The following is a 20,429-nucleotide window of genomic DNA, read 5'->3' as shown; positions in this document are numbered from 1 at the left end:
GAGCTGAAGTGTGTTTCTGAGAGGAGAGCAGATGGAGAAGAGAGATATGAAGGAGTGTGTCAGGATGAGGTTAGTGTTTAACAGCTCACTCACACACTTATATTCACTTCTGCTTTGAAGTGGTTCAGTGTGTGTGTGTGTGTGTGTGTGTGTGAGGCACTGAGGGGGGGGGGGGCTCACACATCTTCTCACAGTTAGTCTCTCTCCTTTACTTCACCAATATAACTATCAGCATCTGCAGAAAACTGTATTCTCTGAATAAAAATGAGCTGTTTTTCCTCCATAATTCTCACTGTATGAGCCATGAAAGCCTGAGGCATCAGATGCAGGTGCGTCCCTCAGGTGTGTTCACACAAGTGAAGATCACAGCTCTACAGCAGGACAGACAGATTCAGATGTTGATTTGTTTACGATTGCTAAACAACAGTGAGCACAACTGGAGCTAAATGTCCAAAACTCTAACTACAGTCTGCGCTAGCAACAGTCACCTGAGCTGAACAGTTCACATCACCTGCAAAACTCATTCCAGGTAACACAACTCTTAACACATGGCTCAGAACAGACTCAGTGCAACCAAACACTACACACAACCCTCGCTGAGAGAACACACACCGTCACCTGCACTGTAATGAATTGCTGTAAAAATTACAGCATTATTTTACAGCCGCGGACTGTTTTTTAATAATACAGCATATTGCTGTAAACTGCAATGCATTCTGGGGTCACGTGTAGGTCTGACTCAAATTTACAGAATTTTGCTGTAAATTTCAAATCTTCGGAGCCGCATCGTCAACGGTCGAGGAGATTAACGTTAAAGACAAGAGGAGTGATTCACAACTGTGGTAAGTGACTTCAGTTTTTTATATTTCTTGTTTGGTAGTTTATAGTATATGAATGCATCTACATTCGCGGATTATATTGGTAACCCCAGATTCAAGCATCATCCGTCCGCGGGGCGCGAGGCAGAATTGCGCGGGGTTTCAGTAGCGCGGTCGCGGTAGGATTTCACACATCCCCCGGCGCTATAGCAGCCATGGACAGAAAATCTCTGGAATCCTTCGTTATGAATGACATGTTTCAGTGCTAATAGTTTATATTCACTGTAACTTAGTGTTTATCAGCACACTTCGTCGTGATTATTTTATGATGTAAAACAACTTTGCACATGCAGTCATCTGTTAACACGGGCGCCGAAATAAAACGCGTTTCTAAAGCCTCGCGGTCAGTCAGGGTCGCTCACGGAGGATGTGTGTGTCATATAAATTCTCAGTGGTGCTTTTCTAAGAGGTTAACGTAACCAGTGAGATGTAGATTTTTTTTTGAGCATTTGCTAACTTCAGGTAACGTTAATGTGAAAACTTTAACAAATCTGTTTGATATAAAGTCTGCTTTGTATAGTTAGCCTAATTTATTACCTTAGGGCGACCAAATACGTTTTCCTTGAAATTATTAAATATGCTATTTATATATATGTGTCTATATTTATGTCGGCCGGCAAATCTTGTGTGTATTTTGGCACAGGGTGCACAAATGCTCCTTATCAGTGCGGTGACACTTGAACAAATGAACTGAGCATGCGCGACACTGACCAATAAACAAACGAGTTGTTTTATTGCGTCTATGACTTGAATCTTATCATCAGTTGTAGTGATGGGAAGTTCGGATCATTTTACCGAATCGGACTTTTGAGTCTCGTTCAGCAAAATGAACGAATCTTTTTTCGAGTCATTTCAAATGAACGAACAACCAGAAGGTTCAGGTAGAAAAAAATAAAGTGCTTGCAGTCTGTTTCACATTAGGAGGCATTTTGCTGCATAATCGATCCACCACAAACCATATGCAACTATGGAAGCTCAACTTCCATTAAATGGACTGAAAACGCTCAAGTAACGTTATAGGTCTCAAAACGCTTGCTCTGCGCCAGTGGATACACACCATAGACAGTAAAAGAAATATGTGCATGTCACAGACTGTCTGGGCATGCACTTCCGCGTTTCAGAGATCCGCCTTTTACTTTCCGTCAACATTACATTAATTAACGTTTAGAAAATTTATTTTTGACATTTGTGAATCAGTTCAGAATCGTCTGCTTATGCATTGTGATACATTTAAGAATCACATTTTTATCCCACCCCTACTAAATATAGTATGTAATGTGAATGTAAAAATCTGAAATACAAAAAAAAAAAAAAAAAAAAAATGGTATAGGTATTAATTACTATTGTGATGTTGATTGTTTTAGGAGACACTTTGACAAGTGGGCACTGGATGCTGAGTATTGAAGGCGAGGTGGTGTGTGAGGGCACTCAGCCCAGTTTCCTGTCCGGCCTTGCCACTCTGTTTGCTGCTTATTACTAGTTTAATCTTGAGTATCAGGAGGAAGCAGCGTGTACCTTGGAGTTCATTCAAAGGTAATGGTTGAATTCTAACAACTTCAGAACCAGCATTTTATAGATAAGTTATATCAGAACATTCCTTTTAATAATGTTATGTTATCAGTGTTATTTCTGTTGATGCCTTTAAAATAGGGCTGCACGTTCTCAAGTTTTTCATTAACCGTTAACCGAGGCCCTTAGCGGTTAATACTCGGTTAACCATAGTGTGCCATAGTAACCATAACCATAGTAATTTCCGGACATTGGCCGAAAAAAAAAAGGAATGTCCGACAAAATTTTATCTCTCCGGTCAAATTGTCCTATTAAAACTGCCTAATAATGCCGCCCATTAACACAATCTGAATTTGAGAATAAGCCTAAAATGTATAAGGCAAAAGGTAACAAGCAGACTCCGCGGCCGCCTCGCTAAGGCTATGACTATTTTTGACACGTACAATATTTGAAAAGCGATAATTATTTATTTATTTATTTAAATTACATTTATAGCTGAATTTATGTCAACCTATAGACTTTCAAATATCAAAATGTCATGAATTAATATGTATTTTTGTACAAAATGACATATAAACATATTTTCCTATTATACTTTGCCTGGAAACGCTTCCAACAAGGCGTCGGTTCTATTTCTAGCATGCACGCGTCGAGCTACGCCTGAGCCGCGCGTCTCACGCAGGCAGTCGGCAAGCTATAACCTGTTAACATGGGAGCCGAATTAAAAACAGACACGCCACGCAGCTGAGATGCTTTCGCCACGCATCCAGTGTGTCCTGACCGGCCTAATGATGCCCGGGTGTTGGCTGTTGAGATTACAACAACGAGGTTGTACTTGAAGTATATCTAAGCACTGTATTGCAATACTTGCATTTTGCCCCGTCACTCGTATTAGCCCGCTTCATATTAGAAAAATGACTTCTTCTTGTGGACATTACAAATGTCTGGGAGCGCTCTGGCGGTCTCTGGTGGTGCAAAAATGTATTACAACTAAATTCAATGCACGCCATTGACGTCACTTAACCGAGCAAAATGTTTCACTCGGTTACACAATTTTTAACGGTTAATCGGTTAACCGGTTAACCATGGACACCCCTACTTTAAAACAATGTGTCTTAACTCGAGAAGAGAATATATTTGTCTCCCTATTTAACACCAGCAAGCTATTGAGTTAAATATGTTTTTTTTTTTATTATTAGTGGACATCTCCAACTTTCTTGGAGGTCCTAAAACCGCTCTTAATTACATATTGTCTGTTTCATGACCCTTTAGGTGCTTTGTGGGCATAAATCCAGAGAGAGGACCCAAAGCCAAGGGAAAAGTGCCATCGAAATAAAAACAGGACAAGTGATACAGAAGAAAATGTGTGGCAGTCAACCCACATGTTGCCACTCTTCTGTGCAAATTCCAATGGAATTTCTGAAATGTAAGGATACACACACACCAAGATTGCGTCTTCCTTTTATTGTTCTCTATCTGCCTTTGACTGTACCTCCCATCCCTCTGTCTCTCTCTGACTGTACCTCTCATCCCTGTATCTGTCTCTGACTGTATCTGTCCTCCCCCTATTTGTTTCTGAAAGTATTATTATGTTTTGTAATATATCTAATGTATTGTCCTCTTTACTCTTTTCAATATTTCTAGTCACACTTTGAATCCTGGGATGGAACTTCATCTGGAGCATAATTGTTATTTGGTTGATTTTTATCTGTTTGATGGAAAGTTTGTATGACTTCTGCAAGTCCGCGGCTCCTTCCGGTCAGTCATGCATCACTTTTTTTTGTATGACTTGTTTGGCAATATTGGTCTATTCCTTAATGATGATAGCTATCTGAAAATGTCTTTGTGGTTTTTAAAGGATTAGTTCACCCAAAAATGAAAATTAAGTCAATAATTACTTATGTCGTTTCACACCCGTAAGATCTTCGTTCATCCTCACAACACATAATAAGATGTGGCTCAGTGAAGCGTGCATTTCTAGCAAGATCATTTCTTTTTTTCAATGCCCAGAAAGCCTCTAAAACATTTAAAACAATTCATGTGACTACAGTTGTTCAACCTAAATATTATAAAGCGACGAGAATACTTTTTTTGCCACCCCCATCTCCCAAAACAACGATTTTATTCAACTATATCTAGTGATGGGCGATCTCAAAACACTGCTTCATGAAGCTTAGAAGCTTTACGAATCTTTTGTTTCAAATCATTTGCTCAGAACGTGTATCAAACTGCAAAAGTCACACGAACCATTGAAATTTCAAAACACTTATGACGTAACGAAGCCTCATTTACTGAAATCATGTGACTTTGGCAGTTTGATATGCTCTGATTTGAACTGAAAGATTAATAAAGCTTTGAAGCTTCATGAAGCAGTGTCATCCATCACGAGATACTGTTGAATAGTCATTATTTAGTTTTTTGGCACACAAAAAGTATTTTCATTGCTTCATTACACTAAGGTTGAACCACTGTAGTCACATAAACGGTTTTAAATATGTTTTTAGTACCTTTCTGGGCATTGGAAAGGGAAATGATCTTGCTAGCAATGTAGGCATCACTGGGCCATCAGGTTTTATAAAAAATATCTTAATGTGTGTTGTGAAGATGAACAAAGGTCTTAAGGGTGTGGAATGACATGAGGGTGAGAAATGACAGAATTTTCACTTTTGGGTGAACTGTTTTAATATGACCATGTTGGTCATGTTTCGGTTATAACGCAGTTTGAATATTTCTTTGTGTCAAGGTCCATGATGGCCATTATGTTCCAAGTAATAAAAAAGAAATCATGCCAAAATTTCATATCCATTTAAAAAAAAATGAAATAATTTTAAAATAAATAAAAATGAGTTCAAAATAATATACTTTTTATGTCATTTTTTTATGTAAATTTGAAAGTGATATATAACATTTTGACCTGTTTTTTTTTAGATTTTAAAAATGTTATTTTTTTATATTTTTTTGGTGAATTAAGTTATGCATTATATAACACTTTATGCAGTTAAAGTTAAGTCAGCAATAGGGAAAATATATTGTATGCTATCATTTTACATACTTTAAATATAGCAAATACACATATGCTTTTTTTCAAAGAATTGCTTTGCACAGTAAACTACTTGAAAGTGTGCATTTGCTATATAAATAGTTGTTAAATGCCATATACAATGTATTAAAAATGCAGTATATAATATATTTTTTTGTAAAAATGCAGTATACAAAATATAAAAAAATTACTGTAAATTTTACAGTAAAATACTGGCAGCAGGGTTGCCAGCCAGTTACTGTAAATTTTACAGTAGTCTTACTGTAATTTAATTTACAGAATTTTACTGTAATTGAGAATACAGGAAAAATCTGTAAATTAAATTACAGTACGACTACTGTAAAATTTACAGTACCTGGCTGGCAACCCTGCTGCCAGTATTTTACTGTAAAATTTACAGTAATTTTTTAACAGTGTGGAACACACCGAGAGGAGAAACGACACACACGACCCTCGCTGTTTTAGGAAAGCTATAAGTCTTTCTGTGTTGGATGAGCCAATGTGTGCTGCATTGAGAAGCAAACCATTATTGGCCTTTGCAGCACACACAGTGATATCCCCCCCCCCGGGCCTAAGTGTAGCCTTATTCCATCTGAAAAAACATCTCTTTCTCTTCTTCCTCCCTGCATCCACATTCTCCCTCCACGAACCCGTCTTCCTTGTTCCATATCCAAAATTAGTCTTTCTGAGCTCTACCTATATATATATATATATATATATATATATATATATATGTGTGTGTGTGTGTGTGTGTGTGTGTGTGTGTGTGTGTGTGTGTGTGTGTGTGTGTGTGTGTGTGTTCACTAACAAGTCTAAAACAAGACACCTGCTTAGCCTTTCAGCTGAAATTACAATCAGCAGTGTTTGAAAGGCACAAGGCTGAAATCTCTTCTGTTTTGAATGTGTGCTTCACAGTTTCGACAGCAGTGTGTTAGCATTTGAACAAAGTGCTGTAAATCCAGTGATGTGCAGGTTGTGGTTAAAGTCGTGGGATAAGTGTGTAGACTTTTGAAAACTGTGATACTAGACGAACTAGAGTATGGTCCACATGAACTGCTGCTGTGCAGACTGTAGTTAGGGTTTTTTGACTGTCGTTTAGCAATCTAAAAACCCCTAATATCTCTGCAGGTGCGCGTGATGCTGTCAGTAATGTGCCTTGGGCTCCATCTACTGGACATTATTGAGCTGAAATATTAACTTCTAGTCCCCCTGCGAGTTTAACTTAACATTTCAATCGTTTGTAAACACATTCAAACAAATGCATTTTTTAAGAGTTATTATTTTTCTTTTTATAATTTAATTTGACAATATTATCCTTATTCGAAATTACATATTTTTAGTAAGACTGACTGTCTGTAATATTTACATTTACACATTTATCCAATCTATCTGGATTAAGGTCTTATCTAACAGCACCAAGAGAAATTAGGTAGATATTCTTAAAGCATACAGTTTCTGTTGCACCAGAGAACACTATCCTGAATCCCACAATGCATAGCGCATGAGCTTCAGTTTCCTGTGTGAAGAGAGTGAGATATCAGTCATGCCATGCACATTCAGAGACACTATACTTTATTATGAGGAGTACCTAACTTAACTCAAACTGACTGAGGCATCTCTAACATCTGGTGGATGTGTGTTATGCCCAAAACATCCACTAGGTGTCAGACCCAGAGAAATCACTCCTTCCATCTCAGCCCTTCTCGGTGAACTTTTGCAAGGTAAGCATGTTTTTTTAACATATTACACTGTAAGAGCCTAACCGTACAAAATGATGTTACTTGGTGCCATGAAAAACCTTTAGTATGATTTTAATAATTTTTCATAAACATGCTCAACCAAACGGTTGATTTGTCACTTTATATTAAATGTAAAAAAGCTATGCTAATGTTTTCAGATCATGTATATCTGCATTCAGGATGTACAGCTGCTGAGAAATATAAACTTCTGATTATTCATAGCTTTGAGTATGACACGGCTCTTGTTATTTCTCCATTAAAATACTGAGATAATTCTTTAAATGCGTGGGGGGTTTTGACACTTTTGGATATTTTTTGAAGCAAATATAATGAATTTATAGAATTAATGTGTGGAAATCATAATTATCAGAGGCAATTACTAATTAAATGACACATGCTGATGTACTAACATTACAAAAAATGTAAGAGATGTTTAAAAATGAAAAAATCTTTCTTTTTTTTCCAGTTAGATGGATTTCACCAGTGTCTATGGTGGAAGATCTTCAGGGCCATGCACTCTGATGCTGATCTCAGAGATGTTGATCAAGTGCTCGAATCTGTCCTGGAGTTCCCCAGCCTGCACATTTAGCACGTCTCCCTCATCTATCACACCTGAGTAATCTCATCAGCTCATTACTGGAGACTGCAGCACCTGAAGGGGGTGTGTGTCAGATACAGGGAGACACACAACACGTTTAGTGCTGGGGTTCTTCATGGGGAGGTTTGAGAACCACTGACACAGAGCCCCGTCCTGCAGAGTTTAGCTCCAACCCTGATCACAGTCACCTGCCTGTGATTCTCTAATGATCCCGAATACACTGACTGGCATTGATTAGCATGCTCAGGTGTGTTTGACAAGGGTTAGCTCTAAACTCTGCTGGAAAGAGGATCTCGAGGTTCAGATTTGAGGATCCCTGACACAGAAGGATCCGGATTATCACCCCGTCCGAGCAGAGGTAGCTGGAGACAGTTCTGTTCCTGGATGATGAAAATGCCATTATATTACTTTCTTTTGCTATTTTTATTTATTTTATTTTTTTGAATGCTGAAAGAATGTAATGCCTTCGGTTTTGTTACTTTTAGTTATTTCTGTTATTTATTTTTGTTTATTGTTCAAAAACAAGAAAATGTATAATTTCCTGTGTTAAAATGAAAACCTGAAATATTTTATAGCATACTTCAATAAAGAAGAGTCAATATACAAAACTATTTTATTTTGATTTGTTTTTTATAACTTAGTATTGTAGTTCATATTTTCTGATCTTTATAGTATGTGTATGAATTACGGTATTTTTCCCATAAAGTGACATATCAACCATTTGGTAGAAGCCCATATTAAAAAAAATATATATAAAAAAAAAATACATTAGCATCATAAGCAGACAAGAAATGCAAACAAAAAAAAAATTCAAATGACTTTTTCTTGGTGGGGCAGCTAAAGGGTTAAAGTGACAGTTCCCACATGGAAAGAACCTATATCAACATATATGATTACATTTTTTTTTTTTTTTTTGATATAGGTTTTTAATATATGTGACATATAAAATTGGCCAGTTTCCTATTTTATATGTACATATATGTGCATATATCCTCATATAGGTTCTTTCCATGTGAGTTCATCCAAAAATGATCATTCTGTCCTCATTTAGTCACCTCCATGACTTCCTTTCTTCTGTGGAACACAATATCTGACACGTGAACACACTAGAAGAGTCTCCTGCTCCTCTCACACATCTGCTGTGCTGCGTTCTGTGAATAAACACTGGATCTGATCATCAGAGAACAGCTTCATTACACTGACGAGAGACAACCAGCCCCTGACCAGATGCAGCTACGCACCACACACACACACACACACAGACAAACACCCTCACTCACTCACACACACACACACACACACACACAGAGAAACACCAGCAGCTGATCCCGTATGTTAAAAATGGTCCATTATAAATCACAGAATGAAGAAGTTTGAGAATCTAGAAATGCTTGTGTAGGTGTAGGTTTAGGGTAAAAGAATTCAGTTTGTACAGTATAAAAATCAACATGATAGGAATATCTGTGAATGTGTGTGTGTGTGTGTGTGTGTATTAACAAACCGATACAGAAAACTGATTCTAAATTCACTTTATTCTGATTTGGCAAAAATCATTTTTCACATGTTCTTCATTATTTGTTTAAGGCCAGTTCACACCACACCGGCAGCTGACCGAGTACATCACATCCCAGGGACCAGTAAACACAGACTCAATCGGCAAAAACAAGCACCAACCAACAGCAACAGACACAGAATGATAACAAGCAAACCCAGCTACAGTGTGTGTTTGTCAGTGTCTGTCAGGGCAGTGTGAACTGGCCTTTATATGTCATTGTATTTATCATCATAGACTATTATTTCTTTTTTCTCAAAAGCTAAAGCTGTGAGAACAAATAAAAATAAACATTTGGTCCTTAAATGTGCAATCTAGGCATCATGGTATTGAAGGGGAAATTAGTCATAATCTCACCATCGGCACAAAACACTAAGGAACAGCACTGGGCACGACATGACAGTTTCATACTGAGAGGGGGGTGTGTGTGTGTGTGTGTGTGTGTGTGTGTCACTGAAGGGAAGCGGCTACAGTACGAGAGCAAGAGAAAGATGAAAGCAGATCTGGTCCAGATGAAAGACCATGAAGCGTCGGATGTGTGTGGTGACACTAACGGACAGAGAGAAGCAGACACGCTCACGGAGAAACTAAAGCACTGCTGTGCGCTCGCTGTTTAGTGCAACACACACTCAAAACAAAACACTAGTTCAGCTACAGCAGAGTGAGAATATGAACGTTTAAGTCATTGTCCAAAACTAACATCAAACACCTGAGACGACAAACTACTAACGGTCTTCTATTTTTTATCAAAAGAATTGTATATATATATATATATATATATATATGTATATATATATATATATATATATATTCTTTACAGTTATTTAAATAAGTATAGTCACATGTGTGATGCTAATTATTAGTTATATAATGGGCAAATGTTACACTTTGGTGATTACTAAAGAGAAGAGAGGGGAGAAGCTGGAAATCAAGGGTGATATTTTCAGATATTAACATCAGTCAGTTTATGCAGACTCTGGTTGTGAGGTTTCTGAGCATGCTGACCCTGGCCATCAGTAAAATAACATTAAATGTAATCTCAATTTGTTCCATCACTTTGTCCCTTTAGGGAATCCACATATATTCCTGCATCAATGGAAGCACCACATGGAAACTCACCATAGCAACAAAAGTTATTTCCCTATGTGAATATAAAGCCAAAATCAATTTACACAAGAAATCCTGTAGCATTGCTTCATCATTTGATTCCCTAAATATCTCCTTTGTTCATTTTTCAATTCCGTCTCAAGTCGGTGAGATTTGAATTCTTTTGATCTGCATACTGATCAGGTCATCACTGGCTAACGGTTTGACAAAGAGAATTACAAAACACAGTACACAAAGCTGGTTTAAATTGCAGTTTCTGTTTTTCATGTAGAAATTATTTTTCTGCTTAACACACTATGTATAATGCACCATTTATAGTTTACAGGCAGTGTACACTAAATCCACACAGATTCGTTCTGTCGAATCTTCTCTCTTCTAGATATGTCTAGAATGGTTTTGATCTTATAAAAACGTTCTGGTGTTCTGATTTTTTTTTACTTTTAACAAGGCTGTGCAAATGCATCTTAAAGTAGTGGCAGATTTGCAGTTGTTACCTTTGTTTAAGACATTTTTGGCAAAGAATTCTGTTAAAAATGTAAAAGCATTCACCAGATCCCTATTGAACAGACCAGTGTTTACGCTCAAGTATCAGTTTGGGCCTCTGTAGAAAGATCATGCTGGTTCTCTTGCAGAGTGATACCTATGCCTGTTTCCAGAAGTTCCCAAACACTGCACATTTTCAATGTCTACTTTGTCTGATACACCCATTTCAGGTGTTGGGGTCTCTACTAAAGAGCTGATGACCTGAATCAGGTGTGAAACATGCAGAATGTGCAGTGTTTGTGGCTCCACAAGCAGGGTTGGAATCCACTGTATCTTGCATGTTTTGCTGGTGATCAGCATGAATACATTGGTTCACCAGACAGACCGCAGCAATTCAGTCGGGTCTTTTCAGCAGGACTACAAAAACAGTCTACCTGACATGCCCAGATGACCCAGATAATGCAGAGACTCTAGTTCTACTTTTGAGCCAATCATGTTCTGCTCTTTTGTTATTACCTTGTTTAGATGTATAGTCAGGGATGTTAAACCTTCCCATGGTCAAGACTACAGACCACCACAGGGAGGCTCAAATCTAGACAACACGCTGATGGAATCTGCAGAGCCTTCACTGATACAGCTGACTGGTGATATCTCATCTCCTAAACTCACTACGGATAAACTATGATCCTCTGTTCAGCATCCAGCATCCTCCTCACATGTTAGCAGGATATTTCTGTCTCTTTTTATCTAAATATCTCTGCGTCTGAGGCAAGTCCTGCTCTTACTTTGCCTCTTTTGTTGAAGTGGAGATAAACTGGGGGTCTGTAGATGACGAGGCAGTGGAAGCAGGAATGTGAGATGGACTTAAGGTTGGAGTGGACAGAATGTTAAAGGGCTGAGTCTGGCTAGCAGCAGGCTTCTGTGGCTGTGAAGCAGCTGGAGATGGAGTTGATGAGGGAGAAGGTGATGGTGCGGCAGCAGGGGCTTTAGCAGGTGTGGCTTGTGTTTGCGATTGGGTCAGAACAGGGGTTGAAGGTCTACTTTGGGCTGGGGTATTGATGGGAGAGCCTGGGGTCCAGGAAGAGCTCTGAGTCTGTATGGTAGTTGAGGTTTGGGTTTGAATGGAGACTGCAGAACAAGTCGAAGGAGAACCAAGGACCTGGGCAGTGGCTGGCATCTGGATAGCAGAGCTCTGGCTCAGGATGGAACTCATAGGTTTACTTTGTGTCTGGGCAGGAAGCGGACTATGAACAGAGGCCGGAGTTTGTGCAGATGCTGCGATCTGGACAGGAGTTGGACAACGACCTTGGGATTGGGTTTGGATGGCCATTGGTGTTCTAGATTGGGTGGGGGTCTGAACAGGGGTTTGAACAGGGGTTGGGGTTCGAGTTGGGGTGGTGGTCTGAGAAGGAGTGATGTTGGGTGTTGAGTTGGTGGTGCAGGATAATGGGGACGGTGGTGGAGGCGTCTGAGAGGGTCTGGTACGGGAATTCTGAGCCAAAGAGGTGCCGGAAGATGAAGTTGGAGAGGTGGAGGTGGACTGAGAGGGAGAAGGAGGGCGTAGGTAAGGAGGGGGAGAGGTTGAAGGAGGAGTAGGTATTATATTGCCTGATTTGGCACGTTGGGTTTGAGGAACCCCTAGACCACAAGATGTGGCCGTGAGAGATAAAGGAGGGTTGGCGGAACATAGAGGGTTTTGCTTCGGGGAGAACAAGAAGGGGACAAGGGGTGACGGAGCTGATCCTGGAGCTGATGTGAGTGGAGGTGTGTGTGCTAATAGCAGGGGTGTTTGTGTCGATGCCTGTGTGGCACCAGGCGTGTTTGAGCTTAAAACACCTGCGCTTCCTCCTCTAGCAAGTCCTGACGACAAAAGGAAGGGTGCCGGAAGTAGGTTTCCTCCAGATGCTTTACGATGGAGAGGCGGGTGAGGCTGCACACTCGCCCAGCTGCGGTGGGGCAGAGTCGGCTGGGAGGCGGAGAGTAGTCTGGCCTCCTGGGTAAGCCGACCAATCATGGGGAGGCCCTGGGTGCTGCCTCCTCCAACATGACGCAGCAAAGCCTCTTTGGCCCCCTGCGGAGCAGAGCCAACATTGCGCCCTTCGACGGACATCGCCGCCACTGCTGAAGATGGAGGAGGGACTTTATGGACAGGTGATGCTGTGGGCTCCATGTGGAGGCGGAGACTGTGATGAAGTGCTCTTCCAGCCTGCAGCGGGGTAGGCACTGATGAGGCAGGAGTAGGAGGAGTTTTTGCAACTCCACCTCCTGAAGGAGCCATGCCCACCATGGTCGGTCCAATAGTGGAGGGCGAGGGTGTAGGAGTTACAGAAGGCGGGACTCCTCGTGGGGGTATCCCACCCATTACGCTCATGAGGGAGCTGAGCGACTGCCGAGGATGTAATATAGGTGGACGGGGAGGAGAAAGTGGGCAGGATGAGGGTGATGGCGAGATTGAAAAAGCGGAGGGAAGGAAGATGGCAGCTCCAAGGGAGTGTTGCTGTTGTAACTGTTGCTGCAACTGTTGCTGCTGCTGCTGCTGCTGCATCAAAGCAATGGCCACATTGGTGGTGGCAGCGGCCGTCTGCAGGGGAGCGTGGACCAGCGGTGCCCAGATCACTGGATGAGGTCGGGGTGAGACCGTGCCTCCCGTGCTGCCTCGGGTGCCAGCAGTGATGTCCTGCATGGTCGGCATGCTATCGTGCTTCACGATCTGCTGGATCAAGACACTGTCACAAGAACCCAGACTGGCACCTCCTGCTCCTCCTCCGCGGCTCCCTCCACCCCGTCCCAAACTGCTGCCTGCTACAGAGCCTCCCTGTGAGGTCTTACGCAACAAAATTGAGTTCTTCTTACCTGTCAGAAAAAGGAATTCAGAATATGGTTAGGATAAATGATTAATGTGTTTGTCATATATGGATTTATTATATGTTGTTTTTACATGTTTGTCAGTTCCCATTTCTATTCTTTTTACTGTAAATGTCATGGATATGTATTTAGAATGACATAAAAGAGAGTAAATGATGACTGATGTTTTCAGTTTGTCTTTTTTTAACTACATAATCAGCTATAAAATTGGAGGACCATTTTACCGATGCGATCGAGTCTGTCTGCTGCCACCGTCTCGAAGGCCCGTCTCATCATGGGATGCTCTTCCAGAACCTCATTGAAACTGTCCACACTGAGGGAGTAAAGTCGACAGTATGTATCTGCTAGGACACTTGCTGTCCTCCTGCCTCGTGTCAACAGACAGATCTCTGAGCGGTGGAGAAACACCACAAGAAGGTTAGAAAGGACTCTTTAAGACAATTGACATAATAATACAACCAGATCAAGGCAATAAACCTGGTTAAGAAGAGCTCATAACAAATATCTGACATCAGCCACTTCACAATCAGCCTATAAACTCACCTCCAAAGTATGACCCATCGCTGAGCTTGGTCTCCTTGTTGCCACGAGTTAGTACACTGACCCGTCCATGCTGGATGAAATACATTTTACGACCGACAGTTCCCTCACGAATAATGAAGTCATGGGGCTGGAACACCTCAAACTTCAGCTTCGTTAGCACTGCCGTTACAAAGTTTGGGTCGGCGTTAGCGAAGAGAGGCATGTTAGCCACCAAGCTTCGGCAGTTGAAGCTAACAATTTCCTGTTAGGATCACAGTTCACAAGTAGACATTAATTAGCTGGTTAAAGTTTGCACAATGCAACAACAAAAACAGTTACTACCACAATAATGCTGTTTTTATAAGCTTCAAATATAAACAAAATTAGTCCTGCGATATCTGCTTGTGTCTGAAAACACAACGGATTTTTAACCCTAATGCATGAAAATAGCTAAATAGTAAACTTTAGGGAGTCATGAGTTCAGTACAAACCTCCTTTAAGGGCTCGCTCAGCTCTCCCAGAATGTTATCCTCGTCAAACATCTTGCCCTGGTATCGATGTTCATAATACTCATGGATCTTCTGCCTGACATCTGCTGGAAGCTTATGGAAAGACATGTACTGCTCCACCTGCTTATACTGGACATCAGATGCTCTCCGTTAGTCAGAGCAACTACACATTAGACCGATTGGGAGTTATGGAATAGATTTAGGTTGCGCTCACACTTATAGTTCGGTTCTCTTGGTTCATGTGGTCAGGACCAAAAAATTAATTACCGAACGCCCCAAACAATAGGTGTGTTCAACTTAAAGCGGTGCTATGGAGAGCGATCGGTGTATGATCTAATGCTGTCTGCTGGACTGTACATATGATTTTATTTTTACCACCCGCAAACTCACAAAGATCTCATAAAAGGCACTTTACCTCCACTCCGCTTTAAACACCGCTCTTTCCCCGTCGTCAAATCATGTCGCATAGTGTTGCATCTTGTCATTACATCCTGTTTTTGGTTCATTTGGAAGTATTTGGTCTATGTTGCCTTCATATTTCATTTGAACCGCACAAGAGTTAGTTTGGATGGGACCAAGACCCATCTTTTAGTGGTCTTGGTTCGCTTTTTTGGTGCGCACCCGTGTTCTGATGGCAGCGTTCACACTTAATCAACCGAACTGAACCACACTAACAGAGCAATCACACCAAAGTTTGTCTTAATGGAACCAAACATGACAAATGTGAACACACCCATAATGACAATGTATTCATTAAGACACCAGAGATCATCCAAAGCTTTACCTTCTCCTGGTACTGTCGGCGTGAGGAGTCCAGGGACTGGATGAGGGCCGTGGCGTGGCCGATGAACATGGCGTAGCAGGTCGCACCCACGATCATACTGAGCATCGTGAGCCAGACGTCCGTCATTCCCTCTGGAGCCTGAGCACCATAACCGATGCACAGCATGTGGCTCATGGCCTTAAACAGTGCGTACGTGTATTGGATGCCCCACGTGTCATTCTGAAACACAGATCACACAATGGACCGTAATGACAACATCCACACCACCATGCTTGAGCTTCAGCGTTCTCAGACGGACCACAAACACGTGACTGGGGTCAGTTTAGGGTTTGGAGAAAAATGCCTGTATGAAGATGATCCATACACCTTCATGTACTGGCACTGGAAATATGATCAACCCTTTTTGTTTTTTATTTATCTCTTTTTATTTATTTTCCACTCTTTTCTACTTACATGAGTAAATAAACATTATTATTATGTAAAGCACCTGTTTCAATAAGATTCCAAACAATAATTAAATTCCCTTCAGGACAAGATTGCAATTCTTTTTTATAAATAAATCAAGTATAGAAATTAGATTTAAATCAAACATTATATGTACATATACAGTTCCCAAAGGTTAAAGGTTAGAATAAATACTGAATTTATAATGTAATCAACCTTCAATAAATAATAAAAGTCCACACTGACTCTGATCTAGGTCAGTGGTGGGATAAGGTTTTGATTAATAAAAATGTGCAGAAGTAAATACAGAAAGTGTTGATTATAGGCCATGTAAACACCGGCAAAAACCCGGATATGCTCATATCCAGTTTTTAAAAACTGGGATATTATACCTGGGGTACCCCTTTTCTAACCCGAATATTTGGTCTTGTAAACGCGTTTCGGCATTTCCCCATCAAAATGTGTGTTCTGCGCATGTTCTATTCGCAAGGAATCTTGGTCTTTTGAGTCTTTGGATACAGGAAGAAGAATCGGAAATGACGCATATTGCGTCTTACGTCCAGACGCTAACCGTGCATCGATGTTTACATCGGGATATTAGCGACTGATTACACATTCCATGTATACAGGAGTAACTCTCTCTGCTCACGCATGTAAACGGGTTATCCCGAATGTTTCAGAAACCCAAATAGTGACCTTAACCCGACCATAACCCGAATTTTAACAGCTTGTAAACGTAGTCATTGATTAGGGTTAGTAAAGGATAGTGATTAGGTTTAGTCAGTGATAGGGAGTGATTAGGGTTAGTAAAGGATAGTGATTAGGGTTAGTCAGCGATAGTGATAGTGATTAGGTTTAGTCAGTGAATGTGATTAGGGTTAGTCAGTGATAGTTAGTGATAGTGATTAGGGTTATTTATTGATAGTTAACTATTAGGTTTAGTCATTGAAAGTGATTAGGTTTAGTCAGTGAATGTGATTAGGGTTAGTCAGTGATAGTTAGTGATTAGGGTTAGTTAGTAAAGTTAGTGATCAGTGGCAGCTCCTGCCTGTTCTCTCAGGTGGGAAAAATGTTTGTTCGATTAATGACGAAAGGTCACCCATTCAAATGATAAATTAATGGCTATTTAAAGATGTAAAGGAAACTGAACTACTTTTGTATTAATAAAAACTGACATTAGGAATCTATCTTTTGCTTTCCTTATGTTTCTATATGCGTGTTAACACAATTCAAGATCCAATGAAGACTGATGCCAGGATGTGATTTTTCCAAAAAACAAAACAAAAAAAAAACGTTTTACTTCACTTTACTTGATGTCGATCAAGTTCAGCTGACAAAGCTCTCCGTTTTTTTCTTCACATTTGATAAAGATATTAAAGTAGTTTTTCATTTTTTCTTGTTGTTAAAATTCTAAATAGTTGTTAAATATTATTGTATGTCACTGTTCCCACCAGTCGTTGCACAAGTTAAAGTTACGCATGATGACGAAAGCATGTTAGGACGAGCCCTCCAGGAACTCATGGAGATTGCATTGCAGTGCCTCCAGATCTAAAAAAAAATATCTTTGAATGGAAGTCTATGAGAGCATTCGGGCGATACTCAGTTGAACAGAAATCACCCAAAAAGGGGCGTTACGACTCGACGCTGATTGGACTATTTAGAGGCACACAAACAGTCTAGAATAGTGGAAGCTAGTGTAAAAATGTGGTTGAATGTAAAAGGGGGAAAAAATCTCTCCCTTTCCTTTGGTGGTGCATCGCCCACTCGCCCTAATGGAGAAACTGCCACTCTTAGTGATAGTGATTAGGGTTTGTCAGCAGTGATTCTTTCTCAGTCTGTAGCCTTTAATTGTCATGTGTGTCTGTAGATTGTGAACTTGAAGCTTCCAGTATCTCATCTGTGGTTCAGATGCTTTAAAGCAAAACAGTGTTTATGTGGGATGGATTTGGTTTCTCCCAATTATTCTTGCATACTGTCAAGCACATTTTCCTGCCACTGTCTCATCTCAGTCGGATTCACACTCATTTCTAACAGCGCTGTTCAAATACAGCAGCAATGAAGCACAAAAAGCCTCATGCTGGATGTTGTGATTGATCACAGCATCATCAATCTCCTTCAATCTGATTCCTCTGAAACAATCACAGTGCTGAGAGACTGACGTTAATGCACAGTGTGCTAATGCAATGTTCTGTTTGTGAGCGAGTATGTGTATGTTTTGTGAATGAGCACGCTATGTTTATCTCTCCTTGTACTCAAGACTGACAGGATGGAGACAAATATAGCTCAGTTCTCTCTGGGGAACTATGGGCATCAGCTGCCTAGCAACTGTCACCACGACAATAGGAGGAAACCATGTTGCAGTGAGTCAGCGATTCAACCTGCGAGTGTGTGTGTGTGTGTGTGTGTGTGTGTATGTGTGTGTGTGTGTGTGTGTGTGTGTGTGTGTATGTGTGTGTGCGTGTGTGTGTGTGATTGTGTGTGTGTGTGAGAGCTCTTGTTTTTGTGACATATCAGGACACAACTCTGTATAATGACATGGGTATGACACAGGTATTACAAGGAGAGGGTGACTTATGAGGACATAACCCATGTCCCCATTTTTCAAAACACTTATAAATCATACAGAATGAGTTTTTTTGAGAAAGTAAAAATGCAGAAAGTTTCCTGTGAGGGTTAGGGTTAGGTGTAGGGTTGGTGAAGGGAGATAGAATATACAGTTTCTACAGAATAAAAACCATTACACCTATGGGATGAACACACTTTACACAAAAACAAACGTTTCTTAGAGAGTTTGACTCCTAACCCTAAGGTTGTGGGTTTGAATCTCGGGCTGGCAATACCACGACTGAGGTGACCTTGAGCAAGGCATCGAACCCCCAACTGCTCCCTGGGCACCGCTGCATAAATGGCTGCCCACTGCTCCGGGTGTGTGTGTGTGTGTGTGTGTGTGTGTGTTCACTGTTCTGTGTGTGCACTTTGGATGGGTTAAATGCAGAGCACAAATTCAGAGTATGGGTCACCATATACTTGGCTGTATGTCACATCCCTTTTTTTCCCACAAGGCAAGTCAATAGTGTGAAGTAGTTTAACATATGAGACTGTAGTGATGAAGAATCAATGTGAATCCATCTCTGCACTATGAGCGTTGTGATAGAAACCAATTCCGAATCAAGTCCAAGGACATGAAGAGCTCAGACTGAATTCTGCCTAATCGTCTCATAATTATGCTAATTCTGACATGAGACACGAACGCAGCTTCATGAACCTCTAGAGATTTTCAGCACTGACTTCTGAGGGAACGTTATGAGTGAATCAGACACACACACACACACACACACACACACGCACACACACACACACACACACACACACACACACGCACACACACACACACACACACACTCATCAGCAGGAATCCGGCTGATCTTGCAGTTGAACATGCTGACTTCAAATTGCTCTTTGATATGCAAATATGTTAAATACACAGAAGAGCATCAAAAAAAAGTCAAGCTGCTCCACAGGTCTCTCTCTCTCTCTCGCACACACACACACACACACACACACACACACACACACATGCTAATACCACATAAATCCGCTGTTCTTGCTGTGATGACAGTGTTTGAGTAGCACACGTGACTCTTTCACACTGATCTGTCTGACGTTTGTGTTTGGGGGCGTGGCTATATGACGGACTGACCAATGGCAGAGCGTGTGTGAAACCTGTTTGGAAACAGTCATCATGTGTCAGAAAGGCGCTCACCACCATGTTGTTTATGGAGACCCAGCAGTCGGGGGGGAAGTCCTGCAGCATCGGCACCAGGAACTGCAGACATCCGTCCCAGTGACACAGCAGCAGCATCATCCCGATCAGATTGACGATCCGCACCATCGCACTGGCCAGGTCATAGGTCATGTGGAAGATCTGCGCCAAACACACTCATATCATCTGCTTGATCTGCTTGATTACAGCAAAAATCAGTCTCGGTTATTTTGGTATAATATTAAAGGGAAACGCTACCGTTTTTCCATATTTCACTATGTTCTTCCCTGAGCTTAGACGAGTTGATGTGTACCTCTCCTGTCTCAGTGCATGCACTCAATCACTGTAGCGATCGCACCACTATGCTAGCGTTTAGCTTAGCACCATTTATTCCTTGTGATCCAATTTTGAAGCCACCAAACACTTCCATGTTTTCAAACACTGTCAAATGCGACTTTACCAAGCTCAACTGTTCTGGTCCAAGCTTTGATATAAACAAAACACTATTGGGAATATAATAAAGGGGCGGGACTGCTTGATATGCCCCGCCCTGTCTTACTATTTCAGTTGAAATTACATCAGCACTTTATAAACAATGCTGCATGTTTTTTAGATATCTATTATTCTGACTTCCAG

The 20,429-nt window shown here is 40.8% G+C and overlaps 1 protein-coding gene and 1 long non-coding RNA gene across 4 annotated transcripts in view; one reads left to right on the top strand and one right to left on the bottom strand.

Moving 5' to 3' along the window:
* Positions 1-622: 622 nt before the first annotated feature.
* LOC127975319 (uncharacterized) lies at positions 623-4,914 on the top strand. Of its 2 annotated transcripts, none has more exons than XR_008157497.1 (4): positions 623-842; positions 2,243-2,411; positions 3,660-3,813; positions 4,032-4,911. It is a non-coding gene; the product is annotated as an uncharacterized LOC127975319 (long non-coding RNA). The 2 variants fall into 2 exon arrangements; XR_008157496.1 differs by lacking the exon at positions 623-842 and adding an exon at positions 1,596-2,146 and having other exon boundaries at positions 4,032-4,914.
* Positions 4,915-9,278: 4,364 nt separating this feature from the next.
* LOC127975297 (potassium/sodium hyperpolarization-activated cyclic nucleotide-gated channel 3-like) overlaps positions 9,279-20,429 on the bottom strand; it is a 17,356-nt gene continuing 6,205 nt past the window's right edge. For both annotated transcript variants that reach the window (XM_052579229.1, XM_052579231.1), the window contains exons 4-9: positions 19,794-19,955; positions 15,587-15,805; positions 14,785-14,931; positions 14,315-14,555; positions 13,996-14,160; positions 9,279-13,759 (exon numbers count right to left, since the gene is read on the bottom strand). In XM_052579229.1, the coding sequence (XP_052435189.1) occupies positions 11,688-13,759; positions 13,996-14,160; positions 14,315-14,555; positions 14,785-14,931; positions 15,587-15,805; positions 19,794-19,955 (3,006 nt within the window). In that variant the 3' untranslated portion in view covers positions 9,279-11,687. The remainder of the gene's footprint in view (positions 13,760-13,995; positions 14,161-14,314; positions 14,556-14,784; positions 14,932-15,586; positions 15,806-19,793; positions 19,956-20,429) is intronic.

Source organism: Carassius gibelio, chromosome B16 (assembly GCF_023724105.1).
Source record: "Carassius gibelio isolate Cgi1373 ecotype wild population from Czech Republic chromosome B16, carGib1.2-hapl.c, whole genome shotgun sequence".
Taxonomy (NCBI): Eukaryota; Metazoa; Chordata; class Actinopteri; order Cypriniformes; family Cyprinidae; genus Carassius; species Carassius gibelio.
The sequence above is the reverse complement of the archived record's forward strand: the minus strand, read 5'-3'. Positions and strand labels throughout refer to the sequence as shown.